At 42.4% G+C, this 17,497-nt stretch overlaps 1 protein-coding gene across 2 annotated transcripts; it reads right to left on the reverse strand.

The window, feature by feature from the left end:
- Positions 1–131: 131 nt before the first annotated feature.
- LOC115202288 (snRNA-activating protein complex subunit 3) lies at positions 132–17,448 on the reverse strand. 2 transcript variants are annotated; one of them, XM_029766351.1, is made up of 9 exons: positions 16,642–17,448; positions 16,238–16,319; positions 16,026–16,102; positions 15,493–15,587; positions 15,104–15,253; positions 14,268–14,350; positions 10,860–11,018; positions 595–702; positions 132–453 (listed from the first exon to the last, which is right to left on the reverse strand). In XM_029766351.1, exons 5-9 carry the CDS (start codon positions 15,230–15,232, stop codon positions 306–308), a joined length of 627 nt encoding a protein of 208 aa, XP_029622211.1. In that variant the 5' UTR covers positions 15,233–15,253; positions 15,493–15,587; positions 16,026–16,102; positions 16,238–16,319; positions 16,642–17,448; the 3' UTR covers positions 132–305. The 2 variants fall into 2 exon arrangements, with proteins under 2 accessions (XP_029622211.1, XP_029622210.1); XM_029766350.1 differs by having other exon boundaries at positions 15,493–15,594.
- Between the last annotated feature and the right edge of the window lie 49 nt (positions 17,449–17,497).

Genomic DNA, 17,497 nt, shown 5'->3' on the forward strand with positions numbered 1-17,497 from the left:
CAATTCTTCGCACGAGCTACAAAGCTATAATCTTTCAAGTGAACTTTTCATGAGTAGCATGAGCTGGTGACATCACCAGCTCACCACTGAAGGTTCATCAATCCAAAACGAACAGTCTACGAGCTTTACAATTCTTGATGACTACAGCAAAAAAATGCTTTATTAAAAACATTTCCATGTGATCATGAATCCCAAGGCAAATAGAACAGTAAATAAAGTGCTTTAATGCCAACAGAAATAACTTCCCAATGTGCCAATACTGCACAGCAGTAGAAGGGAGAAACAGTAACGTGACCAGCTCAGTCTCAGTTGAAGGCCCCAGGGTCCACATAAGGGTAGGCCAGGAACTGTCCTAGTTTGTTTCCCTTCTTGTCGTAGTGAAGCATGCGGAAGCACCGCTCACAGAAGAGACACGGGTCATTTGGGGCAAATGGATCATTTGTGGTTAACCATCTGAAAACAAAACAAAAGTCAAATTAGCACACTGGCAACTTGTAATGAATTAAAACAAAGGTCAGGTCATGTAAAAAGGGAAAACTCATAACCCAAGTAAAGATGATCTTTTATTGTGGGTGACATATTTTCTCTACACACCTGCCGATGTAGACGTGACACACGGCACACTTCCTGGTCATGACCCTGTGCTTGTGGGTAAGGAGAGGGTACAGCTTCCTATCCAGGCAGTCATCCTTATGAGTTAGTCTGGAAACATTGGGCAGGGATAAAATAAAACATACCATGTCCAGACTAATGAAACCTAGCCAAACCAAGCTGTACTGAGCTAGCCTTGTTACGTATCCACCATAGTGGCTGGAACCTTTCACCTTTAGTGTGGAATGATCTCCAATGCACTTTAAAATATGATGAATTGGTGTCAAACTCATTCCATGGAGGGCCAAGTGTCTGCTGGTTTTTGGTTTTCCTTTTAATGAAGACCTGGACAACCAGGTGAGGAGAGTTCCTTACTAATTGCTGACCTTAATCAAATCAAGTACAAGGGAGGAGCGAACACTCGGTCCTCCGTGGAATGAGTTTGAACCCTGCGCTGTAGGCCTAGGGCACTTTTTCCCCAAACTCGGTCCTCTGGACTCCAAGGGGTGCACATTTTGTTTTTTGCCCTAACACTACACAGCTGATTCAAATGATCAAAGGTTGATGATTATTTGAATCAGTTGTGTAGTTCTAGGGCAAAAACCAAAACTTGCACCCGTTGGGGTCCAGAGGACCGAGTTTGGAAAACACTGGTCTAGGGCATGTGATGGCTCCTAGGGGATCTTTTTACTGAAGAAAGTATTTTAAAATGAAACACTAACAATTTTTTTTGGAATGAATGTGTATTCTGTATTGTATTAAACAGGACTCATCTGGAAAAGAGACCTTGATCTCAGCCTTGACTCCCTGTCAAAATAAAGGTTAAATAAATAAAAACTGTGTTGAAAAGGACAAAGTGATGGGAAAATATCTGAGCCAGCACAGTTTGGTAACGGTTTTACTGGCAGCACTGAGGCCTTCTTGGAAACGTCACGCCACAAAACCAGCCTTCATGCATAGTTAGTGCCTCCAGCAAAGAAAACCAGTCAGAAGAATGCTAAAAGACAAATCAGTCTCAGAAAGCTGATAAGGCAGACCTACAATACAGATCAATTAGAAAGGCTCAAGGCTCTTTATCATGTGAGTGAATTGATCAAAGAAATGACTTGATCCTATTCATCTAGAAAGGGCAGCACTTTCCCCTGACCTGCTGTCTTACCAGATATCTGGCCTTCTTCACAGTACTGATATGAGTAAGGTGAACTGATTTCTGACATTGATTTCTCATAGATACAGCAACATGTTATGGCTCTGTAGTCGGCACTTTGGTTTTTAAATGACACAACGACTGAGGTTAAAGTGTAGACTGTCAGCTTAAATTTGAGCTTATTTTCATCCATATCAGGTGACCTGTTTAGAAATTGACACACTTTTTGTACATTTGGAAAGTACTTAGACCCCTTGACTTTTCATATTTTGTTACGTTACAGCCTTATTCTAAAATTGATTAAATGTTTTTTTCCCCCCACTCAATCTACACACAATACCCCATAATGGTTTGTAGAAATGTTTGCAAATATATACAAAAAAAGTAATATTAAAATGTACATAAGTATTCAGACCCTTTACACAGTACTTTGTTGAAGCACCTTTGGCAGCGATTAAGGTCTCAATTATTCTTGGGTATGACGCTACAAGCTTGGCACACCTGTATTTAGGGAGTTTCTCCCATTCTTCTCTGCAGATCCTCTCAAGCTCTGTCAGGTTGGATGGGGAGCGTCGCTGCACAGCTATTTTCAGGTCTCTCCAGAGATGGTCGATCGGGTTCAAGTCCAGGCTCTGGCTGGGCCACTCAAGGACATGTCCCGAAGCCACTCCTGCGTTGTCTTGGCTGTGTGCTTAGGGTCGTTTGTCCTGTTGGAAGGTGAACCTTCGCCCCAGTCTCAGTGGCGGTTCTAGACCATTTCAACTGGGGGGGGCCAAGCTGGGGCCAGTTGTACTGTTAGAGGGGCCAGTTACATTAGACATTGTTGTCATATCGTTTTCTTCACTGCATTAGCAGGCAAAAGACCATGTTCATAATCATTAGTGTTCCGCGTTGCCAGTCTATTAACGGATGTAAAAAAAAAAAAGAACGATAGAAAAAATGTGCTATGTAAAAATTATTTCATACTCCACATTTTAGGGGGGCCACAAGGGGGTCCAATATTGTCACAGGGGCACTGGCCCCCCCCCCAGAATCACCCCTGCCCAGTCTGAGATCTTGAGTGCTCTAGAGCAGGTTTTCATCAAGGATCTCTGTACTTTGCGCCATTCATCTTTCCCCTCGATCCTGACTGGTCTCCCAGTCCTTGCCGCTGAAAAATATCCCCACAGCATGATGCCGCCACTACCATGCTTCTCCAGACGTGACACTTGGAATTCAGGCCAAAGAGTTCAATCTTGGTTTCATCAGACCAGAGAATCTTATTTCTCATGGTCAGGTGCCTTTTGGCAAACTCTGGATCCAGTGCTGCAGAGATGGTTGTCCTTCTGGAAGGTTCTATCTACACAGAGGAACTCTGGAGCTCTGTCAGAGTAACCATCAGGTTCTTGGTCACCTCCCTGACCAAGGCCCTTCTCCCCCGATTGCTCAGGTTTGGCCAGGCAGCCAGTTCTAGGAAGGGTCTTGGTGGTTCCAAACTTATTCCATTTAAGAATGATGGAGGCCACTGTGTTCTTGGGGACCTTCAATGCTGCAGACATTTTATGGTACCCTTCCCCATATCTGTGCCTCACCACAATCCTGTCTCGGAGCTCTACGGACAATTCCGTCGACCTCATGGCTTGGTTTTTGTTCTGACATGCACTGTCAACTGTGGGACCTTATACAGACAGGCGTGTGCCTTTCCAAATCATGTCCAATCAATTAAATTTACCACAGGTGGACTCCAAGTTGTAGAAACATCAAGGATGATCAATGGAAACAGAATGGACCCGAGCTCAATTGAGTCTCATAGCAAAAGGGTCTAAATGCTTAAGTAAATAAGGTGTTTTTTTTTATTTTTAGTACATTTGCTAATATTTTAAAATGCCTGTTTTCACTAATGTCATTATGGGGTAGTGTGTGTAGATTGATGAGGGAAATTGTTTATTTAATCCAATTTTGGAATAAGGCTGTAATGTAACAATGTGGAAAAGCACATGTTGACAAGATGTTGGGGAATATAGACCAACTGAGCATCAGTGTACAGCTCAATAAACACACTAGGCGTTGTTGCATTTCAGTCTGCTGTGACGTATTTAAAGTGTCATATTGAGATGTAAACTCTATATCTGACATGGTACAGGTGTCTTCTTTATAAATCCATAACTGTGTGTGTCATGTGTATACTTTTGTTTCAAAGTAGATTTGTTTAAGACTACCATGAATCACTCTGTGAGCCTGATTTAGCCCACTGCAGTAAAAGGTTATTAAGGGGGTAAAATTATCTGTTAAGTCATTAGTAAAGAACACATTAAAAAAAAGAGTACAATTATATTTTTTAGGTGGTTTTAAGCCTGTCAAATCATTTATTGCTTCCTAAGCAGAAATAACGTGGGTGCCCAAGTGATTAAGCATGTGGTGAACCTAGGGTCACCCTAAGTTCATAATATTGAATGCATTATGGCGTTATCTGTTAGACGCCTAGAGTTCCGAGCTTGCAGACACGTCGCTGCTTGTAAATACCCGCTTGTTTTTTTATTTTTTTATTTCACCTTTATTTAACCAGGTAGGCAAGTTGAGAACAAGTTCTCATTTACAACTGTGACCTGGCCAAGATAAAGCAAAGCAGTTCGACAACATACAACAACACAGAGTTACACATGGAGTAAACAACATACAGTCAATAATACAGTAGAAAAAAAATAAGACTATATACAATGTGAGCAAATGATGTGAGATAAGGGAGGTAAAGGCAAAAAAATGCCATGGTGGCAAAGTAAATAAAGTATAGCAAGAAAAACACTGGAATGGTAGATTTGTAGTTTGAAGAAAGTTCAAATCTAAATAATATGGTGCAAAGGAGCAAAATAAATAAAATAAATAAATACAGTAGGGGAAGAGGTAGTAGTTTGGGCTAAATTATAGATGGGCTATGTACAGGTGCAGTGATCTGTGAGCTGCTCTGACAGCTGGTGCTTAAAGCTAGTGAGGGAGATAAGTGTTTCCAGTTTCAGAGATTTTTGTAGTTCGTTCCAGTCATTGGCAGCAGAGAACTGGAAGGAGAGACGACCAAAGGAGGAGTTGGCTTTAGGGGTGACCAGAGAGATATACCTGCTGGAGCGCGTGCTACAGGTGGGTGCTGCTATGGTGACCAGTGAGCGGAGATAAGGGGGGACTTTACCTAGCAGGGTCTTGTAGATGACCTGGAGCCAATGTGTTTGGCGACGATTATGAAGTGAAGGCCAGCCAACGAGAGCATACAGGTCGCAGTGGTGGGTTGTATATGGGGCTTTGGTGACAAAACGGATGGCACTGTGATAGACTGCATCCAGCTTGTTGAGTAGGGTATTGGAGGCTAATTTGTAAATGACATCGCCGAAGTCAAGGATTGTAACCTGACACCCCCCCGCACCGGTACCCCCTGTATATAGCCTCGTTATTGTTAAATGTTTTATTTATTTAGTTGATTTAGGAAATATTTTCTTAAATCCTATTTTTCTTAACTGCATTGTTGGTTAAGGGCTTGTAAGTAAGCATTTCACAGTAAGGACTACACCTTTTGTATTCGGCGCATGTGACAAATATAATTTGATTTTGATTTGACACACACATCCCAAGAACCCATTGGCTCTTGTGTAGAGACAGAAACAGAGCGGGGGGGAGAGAGATCGAAAGATTTTATTAAAAAGTAAATAACATTTTCTTTAAAACCTTTTATTTTCTTAAATCTTTAGTACAGAAATGTAAGCATACATATTACAATTATTAAAGTTTTCTATGCAATATTAAAAGACTGTTCTTAGAGAAGAGCATGTCCGTCTATGACCTGGGACTGACTGTAACCGAACACCACCCCCACTTGCCCTCCTACCCCTTGTACAATACATAAATAACCCTTACCCTCATACCCCTTGTACAAAGTATAAATAACCCTTACCCTCATTCCCCTTGTACAAGGTATAAATAACCCTTTGAGCTAAGTCTCAGCTCATGACACACCACCTTGTGAAACACATCCCAGTCCTCAAGCCTGTATTCCACTCAAGGTTTGGTCTGTATATTAGCTATGTGTTAGATTGAGGTAGGGGTAACGGCATACCTGTTTCATTTGGAGCATACCATTTTTTTTGGGGGGGGGGGGGGGGGGGGGGGTATTGCAATTAAGGCTCGGGCCTCCCTCCGGTCCGAATGTTTCTCCCACTATTCTGAACTGGACTCACTTTCTTATTTGTGGACTTTACATTTTTTTGTTTTGATCTAAGGTAAGGTATAGAGCTTCACTCTACAGGCTGGGTAATCAAACGCATAACCCCATAGCTGTCCATTAGACATAACCACTTGATCTCCCAGCACCTTTAAGGGTAGTATTTGGGTTCTGCACAAATGTAGAAAACTATTTTTTGTAGTGCTGATTTATACCAAGCCCTTTTTCTGTTGACGCCTGCATCCTACTTCCGATGTTACGGTCATCACGTGCGTGTCTAAGTAAGAACTCCGTGTTTTTCTTCTTCAGAGTTTTCGGTTTCTCTCTCGGTTTCTTCTTGCTCGCAGTGTTCACAGGACAAGCCTAAGACCGACTTATACACAGGCACACCTATCCGGTCAGAGAGGGCTACCTCGCTTCTAGGCCTTAGGAAACTTTGCAGTATTTTGTTTTTTTTGTATCATTCCTTACATTGTTAGCCCAGAAAATCTAAAGTGTTATTTCATACAGTTAGGAAAAACTATTGGATATCAGAGCGACATCAACTTTCCAGCACTACAACCAGGAATACAACTTTCCCGAAGTGGATCCTTTGTCCGAACCACCCAGGGCATTTGAAGTGATTCCAGAGGCTGACCCAAAACAACAACACCGCCGGAGAAGAGGTAGATAGAGCAGTCTTCAGGTCAGACTTGGGAGGCGCGCACACCACCCACCGCTTCTGAGTATATTACTTGCTAATGTCCAGTCTCTAGAAAACAAGGTAGATGGAATTAGGGCAAGGGTCGCTTTCCAGAGAGACATCAGGGATTATAACATATTGTTTCACGGAAACATGGCTCTCTCGGGATATGCTGTCGGAGTTGGTACAGCCACCTGGATTCTTTGTGCATCGCGCCGACAGGTATAAACATCTCTCCGGGAAGAAGGTGGTGCCGGGGCTGTGTTTCATGTTTAACGACTCACGGTGTAATTGTAACAACATACAGGAACTCAAGTCCTTCTGCTCACCCGACCTAGAATTACTCAATCAAATGCTGACCGAATTCTCCTCGGTTATTGTCACAGCTGTATATATATCCCCCCTCAAGCCGATACGACGGCCCTCAAGGAACTTCAGTAGACTTTATGCAAACTGGAAACCATATATCCGGAGGCTGCATTTTTTGTAGGTGGGGATTTTAACAAAGCAAATTTGAGAACAAGACTACCTAAATTCTATCAGCATATTGATCGCGCTGGAAAAACTCTGGGTCACTGCTACTCTAACTTCTGCGATGCATACAACGCCCTCCCCCACCCTCCTTTCGGCAAATGTGATCGACTCCATTTTGCTCCTCCCTTCCTATAGGCAGGAACTCAAACAGGATGTACCTGTGCTAAGAATCCACGCTTCAAGATTGTTTTGATTACGCTGACTGGGACATGTTCCGGGTAGCCTCAGAGAATAATATTGAAGTATACACCGAGTCTGTGAGTGAGCTTATAAGGAAGTGTATAGGAGATGTTGTACCTACTGGGACTAATAAACTCTACCCTAACCAGAAACCGTGGATAGATGGCGGCATTCACGCAAAACTGACAGTGGGAACCACCACATTTAACCATGGAAAGGTGACTGGGAATATGGCCGAATACAAACAGTGTAGTTATTCCCTCCGAAGGCAATCAAACAAGTGAAATGTCAGTATAGAGACAAAGTGGAGTCGCAATTCAACGGCTCAGACGCGAGACATATGTGGCAGGGTCTACAGACAATCACGGACTACAAAAGGAAAACCACCCACGTCAAGGACACTGACGTCTTGCTTCCAGACAAACTAAACACCTTCTTTGTCCGCTTTGAGGATAATACAGTGCCAACGATGCTGCCCACTACTAAGGACTGTGGGCTCTCCTTCTCCGTGGCTGACGTGAGTAAGACATTTAAACACGTTAACCCTTGCAAGGCTGCCGGCTCAGACCGCATCCTCAGAGCATGCGCAGACCAGCTGGCTATTCAATCCCAGTCTGCTGTCCCCATATGCTTCAAGATGGCCACCAATGTTCCTGTACCCAAGAAGGCACTGAACTAAATTACTATCGCACCGTAGCACTCACTTCTGTCATCATAAAGTGCTTTGAGAGACTAGGCAAGGATCATATCACCGCCACCTTACCGGCCACCCTAGACCCACTTCAGTTTGCATACCGCCCCAATAGGTCCACAGACGATGCAATCGCCATCACACTACGCACTGCCATATCCCATCTGGACAAGAGGAATACCTATGTAAGAATGCTGTTCATTGACTAAAGCTCAGCATTCAACACCATAGTACCCTCCAAGCTCATCATCAAGCTAGAGGCCCTGGGTCTCAACCCCGCCCTGTGAAATTGGGTCCTGGAGTTCCTGACGGGCTGCCCCCAGGTGGTGAAGGTAGGAAACAACACCTCCACTTCGCTGATCCTCAACACAAGGGTGTGTGCTCAGCCCCCTTCTGTACTCTGTTCACCCATGACTGCGTGGCCACGCACACCTCCAACTCAATCAAGTTTGCAGACGACACAACAGTAATAGGCTTGATTACCAACAACAACGACAGCCTACAGGGAAGAGGTGAGGGCACTCGAAGTGTGGTGTCAGGAAAACAACCTCTCACTCAACAAAACAAAGGAGATGATCGTGGACTTCAGGAAACAGCAGAGGGAGCAGCCCCCCCACATCGACGGGAAAGTAGTGGAGAGGGTGGAAAGTTAAGTTCCTGGGCGTACACATCACAGACAAACTGAAATGGTCCATCCACACAAACAGCGTGGTGAAGAAGGCGCAACAACAGGTCACCAAAAACTCAAACTTTTACAGAAGCACAATTGAGAGCATCCTGTATCACAGCCTGGTACGGCAACTGCACCTCCCTCAACCGCAAGGCTCACCAGAGGGTGGCGCGGTCTGCACAGCGCATCATCAGGGGCAAACTACCTGCCCTCCAGGACAGCTACAGCACCCAATGTCACAGGAAGGCCAAAAAGATCAAGGACACCAACTACCAGAGCCACTGCCTGTTCACCCCGCTACCATCCAGAAGGCGAGATCAGTACAGGTGCATCAAAGCTGGGACAGAGAGACTGAAAAACAGCTTCTATCTCAAGGCCTTCAGACTGTTAAACAGCCATCACTAACTCAGAGAGCCTGCTGCCTATATACACAGACTTGAAATCATTGGCCACTTTAATAAATGGACACTAGTCACTTTAATAATGTTTACATGTCTTGATTTACTCATCTCATATGTATAAACTGTATTTTATACCATCTATTGCATCTTGACTATGGTCGCTCTCATTGCTCATCCATATATGTATATGTATATATTCTTATTTCATTCCTTTACTTAGATGAGTGTGTATTAAGTATTTGTTGGGGAATTGTTAGATATTACTGCACTGTCGGAACGAGAAGCATTTTGCTACACTCGCAATAACATCTGCTAAACATGTGTATGTGACCAATACAATTTGATTTGAAATAGCTTTTTCATGTTCATTCTACAAGGGGTCACACGCTCACAACACAACAATTCCACAAGTTCCCTACAAAACTTCCCAACTGTTTGAACTGTCAAAAGTTCTCCCCGAAAAGTTATTTTTTTTTTTACATATTTTTACTTTAAAACACATTTCTTTAAGTTCAACAAGTTCACTACACATCACCTGAGAGGATGTCACTTAGAGATCAACAAGTTCACTACACATCACCTGAGAGGATGTCACTTAGAGATCAACAAGTTCACTACACATCACCTGAGAGGATGTCACTTAGAGATCAACAAGTTCACTACACATCACCTGAGAGGATGTCACTTAGAGATCAACAAGTTCACTACACATCACCTGAGAGGATGTCACTTAGAGATCAACAAGTTCACTACACATCACCTGAGAGGATGTCACTTAGAGATCAACAAGTTCACTACACATCACCTGAGAGGATGTCACTTAGAGATCAACAAGTTCACTACACATCACCTGAGAGGATGTCACTTAGAGATCAACAAGTTCACTACACATCACCTGAGAGGATGTCACTTAGAGATCAACAAGTTCACTACACATCACCTGAGAGGATGTCACTTAGAGATCAACAAGTTCACTACACATCACCTGAGAGGATGTCACTTAGAGATCAACAAGTTCACTACACATCACCTGAGAGGATGTCACTTAGAGATCAACAAGTTCAAACACTTTTTATTCAAATAAACAGCTGTCCTGTCAAGTTACCTAATGACACACTAAATATAGTGAGAACATCCAGCGAGGATATCATTAAGAGGTCAACCAAAAGGACACAGCAAAGCACATCAATCAGTTTTTGACGGCAACTTTACTATATTAGCTCTTGTATATGCTGTTTGTTTTGGTGGCGTTTGAGATTATTTTGTGCCCAATAGAAATTCATGATAAATAATGTAGTGTGTCATTTTGGAGTCACTTTTATTGTAAATGACACAACACATTATTTACCATGAATTTCTACTGGCCACAAAATAAATCTGAAACACAACCAAAACAAACAGCAAATGCATCCCAAAAATGTGGAGTCACAAGTTTGATATAGTCATTACGTGCTATGAACATGGGACCAAATACTAAACGTTTTACGTGAATTTGTCTCAATACTTTTGGTCCCCTAAAATGGGGGGACTATGTACAAAAGTGCAGTAATTTCTGAAGGGTTCACCCAATTTGGATAAAAATACCCTCAAATTAAAGCTAACAGTCTGCACTTTAACCTCATAGTTGTATCATTTATAATCCAAAGTGCTGGAGTACAGAGCCAAAACAACAAACGCGTCACTGTCCCAATACTTTGAGCTCACTGTAGGGGGAAACGACACACCAAGTCAAAGCTCAAAATCCAGGTATCAATATGGATGACAAAATATGACCTCTGACCTGATATCGGTGATGATGACAACGTGCTCGCAGTCTCCCTGGTGACAGAAGAGGTAGGGGTAGCCCACCTTCACCTTCAGGTCGTAGAACCTGGTGTCCTCCATCTTGGCCTTGTGGAACGTGGGGAAGTCTCTGGTCTTTGCCCAATCAATGGTGGTCCTGGAAATATAGTACAATGCAACTTTGTCCAATTTGAAAAGTACAGTAGAAAGTAGAGGAAGAGAAATGAACTCCAACACCCAGAAAATACGCAATGGAAATTCATCTTAATTTACACAGAACAAAAATCTAAAAGCGCAACAATTTAAGATTTTACTGAGTTACAGTTCATATTGAAATAAATAAAAGAGGCCCTAAACAGCTCTGGTGGACATTCTTGCAGTCAGCATGCCAATTGCACGCTCCCTCAAAACTTGAGATATCTGTGGCATTGTGTTGTGTGACAAAACTGCACATTTCAGAGAGTGGCCTTTTATTGTTGGCCAGCACAAGGTGCACCTGTGTAATGATTATGCTGTTTAATAAGCTTCTTGATATGACACCTGTTAGGTGGATGGATTATCTTGGCAAATGGGAGAAATGCTCACTAACAGGGCTGTAAACAACATTTCAGAGAAATAGGCTTTGTGTGTATGAAACATTTCTGGGATCTTTTATTTCAGCTCATGAAACACGAGACCAACACTTTACATGTTGGGTTCATATTTTTGTTCAGTATACTTACTAGCCTTGTCTGCAAAATGATTTGATTATACTTGGGCTTAAAGGTTGTCTCCAGTTCATCAATAAAATGCCCATGAATATCCATTAGATATAGCAGATACTGAGCAAATGGCTAAGTGGATGAGAGGGGCGCATGAAGAAAGTATTTTCCTATTTCCAATGGGTCTTGTGGCCTGGTTTGACATTTTAAAGAACTGGATTGTGGCCCATTACAAGCTAACATCTGTTGATTCCGCTGACACATCCCCAAGGTTAACCCAGGCATATAGTTGAGTCTGGGTCATGGTTAGGCAAACCGAATGCAATATTCTGCACCTAAAAGCTCCCCAAGTCTCCATCTCCGATCCAATATAGAGTTATATGGCTGAAAAAAGTATTGTCTTAATACTTTGTGGATCTGCCCCTACCTCTCACGCTCTACAGTGTCGTCTCTGCACTATATAGGCCTGGCTTTTGTCTTTTTTGGGTTACTCCCTGGCTTCTACAGGCCCATTTCCACAGATGTTCTCTCACAAGATCAGGATGAGCTAAGGTGAGAGTTCAAGTAAGCCTAGTCTGAAGTGTTCAGTCTAGAGGTCGACCGATTAATCGGAATGGCCGATTAATTAGGGCCGATTTCAAGTTTTCATAACAAACGGTAATCGTTTTTTTTTTTTTTACACCTTTATTTAACTAAGCAAGTCAGTTAAGAACACATTCTTATTTTCAATGACGGCCTACCGGGGAACTGGGGTTAACTGCCTTGTTCAGGGGCAGAACGACAGATTTTACCTTGTCAGCTCAGGGATTCAATCTTGCAACCTTACGGTTAACTAGTCCAACGCTCTAACCACCTGCTTTACATTGCACTCCACGAGGAGCCTGCCTGTTACGCGAATGCAGTAAGAAGCCAAGGTAAGTTGCTAGCTAGCATTAAACTTATCTTATAAAAAACAATCAATCAATCATAATCACTAGTTAACTACACATGGTTGATGATATTACTAGTTTGTCTAGCCTGTCCTGCGTTGCATATAATCGCTTAGGTACACGTTGCTCCAACCATAAACATCAATGCCTTTCTTAAAATCAATACACAAGTATATATTTTTAAACCTGCATATTTAGTTAATATTGCCTGCTATCATGAATTTCTTTTAACTAGGGAACATGTGACACTTCTCTTGCAAACAGAGTCAGGGTATATACAGCAGTTTGGGCCGCCTGGCTCGTTGCGAACTGTGAAGACCATTTCTTCCTAACAAAGACAGCCAACTTCGCCAAACAGGGGATGATTTAACAAAAGCGCATTTGCGAAAAAAAAGCACAATCGTTGCACGACTGTACCTAACCATAAACATCAATGCCTTTCTTACAATCAATACACAGAAGTATATATTTTGAAACCTGCATATTTAGTTAAAAGAAATCCAGGTTAGCAGGCAATATTAACCAGGTGAAATTGTGTCATTTTGCGTTCGTTGCACGCAGAGTCAGGGTATATGCAACAGTTTGGGCCGCCTGGCTCATTGCGAACTAATTTGCCAGAATTTTACGTAATTATGACATAACATTGAAGGTTGTGCAATGTAATAGGAATATTTAGATTTAGGGATGCCACCTGTTAAATAAAATACGGAACGGTTCCGTATTTCACTGATAGGAAAAACGTTTTGTTTTCGAGATGATAGTTTCTGGATTCAACCATATTAATGACCTAAGGCTCATATCTGTGTGTTATTATGTTATAATTAAGTCTATGATTTGATAGAGCAGTCTGACTGAGCGATGGTAGGCAGCAGCAGGCCCGTAAGCGTTCATTCAAACAGCACTTTAGAGCGTTTTGCCAGCAGCTCTTCGCAATGCTTCAAGCTGTTTATGACTTCAAGCCTGTCAACTCCCAAGATGAGGCTGGTGTAACCGATGTGAAATGGCTAGCTAGTTAGCCGGGTGCGCGCTAATAGCGTTTCAAACGTCACTTGCTCTGAGACTTGGAGTAGTTGTTCCCCTTGCTCTACATGGGTAACGCTGCTTCGAGGGTGGCTGTTGTCGATGTGTTCCTGGTTCGAGCCCAGGTAGGAGCGAGGAGAGGGACGGAAGCTATACTGTTACACTGGCAATACTAAAGTGCCTATAAGAACATCCAATAGTCAAAGGTATATGAAATACAAATCGTATAGAGAGAAATAGTCCTATAATAACTACAATCTAAAACTTCTTACCTGGGAATATTGAAGACATGTTAAAAGGAACCACCAGCTTTCATATGTTCTCATGTTTTGAGCAAGGAACTTAAACTTTAGCTTTTTTACATGGTACATATTGCACTTTTACTTTCTTCTCCAACACTTTGTTTTGCATTATTTAAACCAAATTGAACATGTTTCATTATTTATTTGAGGCTACATTTATTTTATTGATGTATTATATTAAGTTAAAATAAGTGTTCATTCAGTATTGTTGTATTTGTCATTATTACAAAAAAAAAATATATATATATATTTTTTTTTTTAAATATTATTATTATTATTTTTTTATTATTTTTTTTATTATTTTTTTTTAATCGGCATCGGGTTTTTGGGCCTCCAATAATCGGTATCGGTGTTGAAAAATCATAATCGGTCGACCTCTAGTTCAGTCAGTCCAGTCGTTGTAGCCAGATGAGTTGGATGTCAGAGAAAGCGATAAAGAGAGAGAGCCACTTACTCGCTCATGTCCTGACACTCAGGGTGACGCATGTCATTGTAGAAGACCCCTTCAAAGTAGAAGAAGGCGGATTTGAAGTGATCCTGAAACAGACAGTGAAAAGGTTCACCCAACACCGACATGATGATCAAGTCCTATTATGTAGGCTTATACTCAGTGTGTGGCTGAGTAGCTCCTAACTTAGACATCCTTATTATCTCATTTATTACTAACCCTATTCCATAGTCAATGTGTTCCAAGACTCACAATCAATGACTACCTGTGTAGCAGCACGTGTTCCACGTTGGAATGTACTGTATATCCATGATCGCTAGACGGTTCTTCTTGAGAAGTCATCACCGAGCCGTGCACAAGAAATCTACTGGCATCTACTGAATGTTCGGTTTTGGATGTGGGGTGGTAGCGTCTAACATTTGGATTCATTCGTTTGTTGTGCACTGCTCGGTGATGTAAGGGACGACTTTTTAAGACGAACTGTCTACCGACTATGGATTCACATTTCAACGGTAGCCTAGCGTTTAGAGCGTTGGGTCAGTAACTACAACAGCTGCTAGTTCAAATCCCCGAGCCAACAACGTGAAAAACCTGCCTATGTGCCCTTGAGCAAAGACTTTAACCCTAATTGCTCCAGGGTCGCCGCTGATAATGGCTGACCCTGGACGTGACCCCAATCTCCGAGGGCTTCTCAGGCGGAGTTGGGATATGCAAAAAAGACATTTCCATTTCACACGTGTATAATACATACTTGTACATGTGTGAAACAGGGAAATATAAGCAGCCACCTACCATTACAATAGTATGGTTTGAGCTTGAGTATCTCTTTGTGTGCGTGTCACCTTGCTGATGAAGTCCGGTGCCATGTCGGGCGTGTTGCTGAACTCTCCAAAGACCTGCAGGTCGCTGATACAGCAGATAGCGTCCCTCAGGTCCACCAGACTATGGGAGCCCAGCATCTGAAGGGTCATGTGGGGCCTCACATACTTAAACTGGAAGAGAACGTACGTTATAGGGAAATAATGCAAGCTCTAGAATGCCCTTTAAGCCAATCAGAAATGGGTATTCAACAATGCCATGGTATAAATTAGATTAATAGGCAGAGATAATGTACATGTCTTACAAAAGCACATCTTTTGTTGTGTCTAATGATGGAGAGTTGGAATTAGGCTTTTCAACTTTTGGTGATTCTCACAAAGACTTTGAATCGAATAAGTGAAACTGCACATACTCTCTCAAATATGGCTGGGTAGAGTACGTTGATGCTCAAAATTATCTCCCCTTCTGGCACCAAGTCAACAGGGTCCTCAGGTCTTTTACCCACCGCTAGGCTCTCCAAGAAGATCAAACAACACACACACAAGTCAATCAAATTTCTAAAAACAGCCCCCCTCTTAGCTCTTGTCGGTCGTGTTCATTAGGCACCAAACTGAAGAATACAACCCAGGGGTCTGGGTGCGTAGACTTCTGGGTGTCAGTCACGCTACAGGTTAAAGGTCACATCAACAGGTTATACTCGATGCAAGTGACGCATCGTTTTCCAAGAAGTAGCCTTGAAGTTTTTGAACTTTTGTAGGCTTTTTTAATGGTATTCAATGGGCAAAAAAAATGTGCGCAATGGTCTGCAACGCAAACAGCAGGCAGAAGTAAATTCCTCCTCAAACAAACATACGTTTATATATCTTAAATGAATGAAATAATCTAATCCTGAATCCCACGGAAGTAAAGCGGAAGGGGCGGTTACTTTCACAGGGTATAACTAACCAGTTCGTCTTGGTAGTGGTCAACTCTGCTTATCGATCCTCAGGGTGTCTTTGTAGTCCTGCTTCTTCTTCCTCTGTCTGAACATGAACAAGGCAACACCTTTTTAACGCAGTGAATGAGTAACTGTCTGCAGAACATGGAACTGGTGCATTTATCATGTATAAATGGTCTAGGATATACATGTGTATAGTAAAAACGTTGTAATGTTTTACATTAGTGTTTGCAGAGTGGGGTCAGGTGGCACAACGTTGGTGTCAAGAGGCTCGTCTTCAGCTTGACAGCGAAGTGTCAACGCTGGAAGAAAAAAAATTCAACCATGTGAAGATCACAGAACAGATGGGTCATTTGACAGCAAAAGGTCTGAACCTTCACTTTATAAAAAACATCTGATACAACTAGTTTTGACCAAGACTCTAAAATACGTCATTGAACAAAGGGGAGTGATATCCCAAGTCCACTACTACAGACGCTGAAGTTCAACACCAAACATCTTATTATTGACAAACGATAACTAGCATATTGAGAAGTTACCGCTTGTCAACTAAACAGACAATGGCTTTTCAGCTACCTAGCTAGAGTACCAAATACATGTATAACTACCCCTTACTGTACAAACCTGCAGATAGCTTTCAGTTCATCCAACGTTTCTGGTGCGATTCCCATCTCCTTTGCAAAGTCCGCATCTTCAGTCTCTTCGTATTTTTCCTCGTAGGAATAGTCAATTGGTTTCAATTTCTCAAGCCATGCGGTTCTGAATGAGCCAACGTGGAATGGTTTGGTGTTTATGTCTTTATACTAAAAAACTGGAATATTTTCGTTCGCGTTTGAACCACCACCCGCCGCCATTTTTTTCACCTAAATGACGTCAAAATGCCCAGCTAACGCTGGGTAAGGAAGTATCTCGAGATGGGAAAATACAAGGGAAACTACCGATTGATTGAGTTATTTTACACTGAACCGGGCGAAACCCGGCACGTCATCCAGCGAAAGCGGGGAGGGAGGAGTGCCCATCTCAAATGGAAGAGTAATCTGCGCCGCTCGGTCATTTTGTCAACATAGTGCACCGTCCAGAAACATGCATCTCTTTCCATGACTAGTTTTCATTGGGAGGGCAGATAACGCGTTTTTATCCAAAGCAATCACAGAATCCTAATAATTTCTACACGTGCTGAATTACGTCACTTTTGCATTGCGCCGACTTCGCCATTGGACAAAGTGGGGCAGCCAGGTTCCAAATCGAATGCAATCAACTTTCAGCCGGGCAAAAACACGCTTAAACGGGTGCCCGGGCGAGATTAATCGAACTCCCTCTCTAATACAGTAGAAGCATCTCGTTAGCATAGGTTAATTGTGGTGCTGCGTTTAGCATTTTTTTTATTTGTATTTAACCTTTATTTAACTAGGCAAGTCAGTTAAGAACAAATTCTTGGCCAATTGTGCGCCGCCCTATGGGACTCCCATTCACGGCCGGA

This window comes from Salmo trutta, chromosome 11 (assembly GCF_901001165.1).
Source record: "Salmo trutta chromosome 11, fSalTru1.1, whole genome shotgun sequence".
Lineage (NCBI taxonomy): Eukaryota > Metazoa > Chordata > Actinopteri > Salmoniformes > Salmonidae > Salmo > Salmo trutta.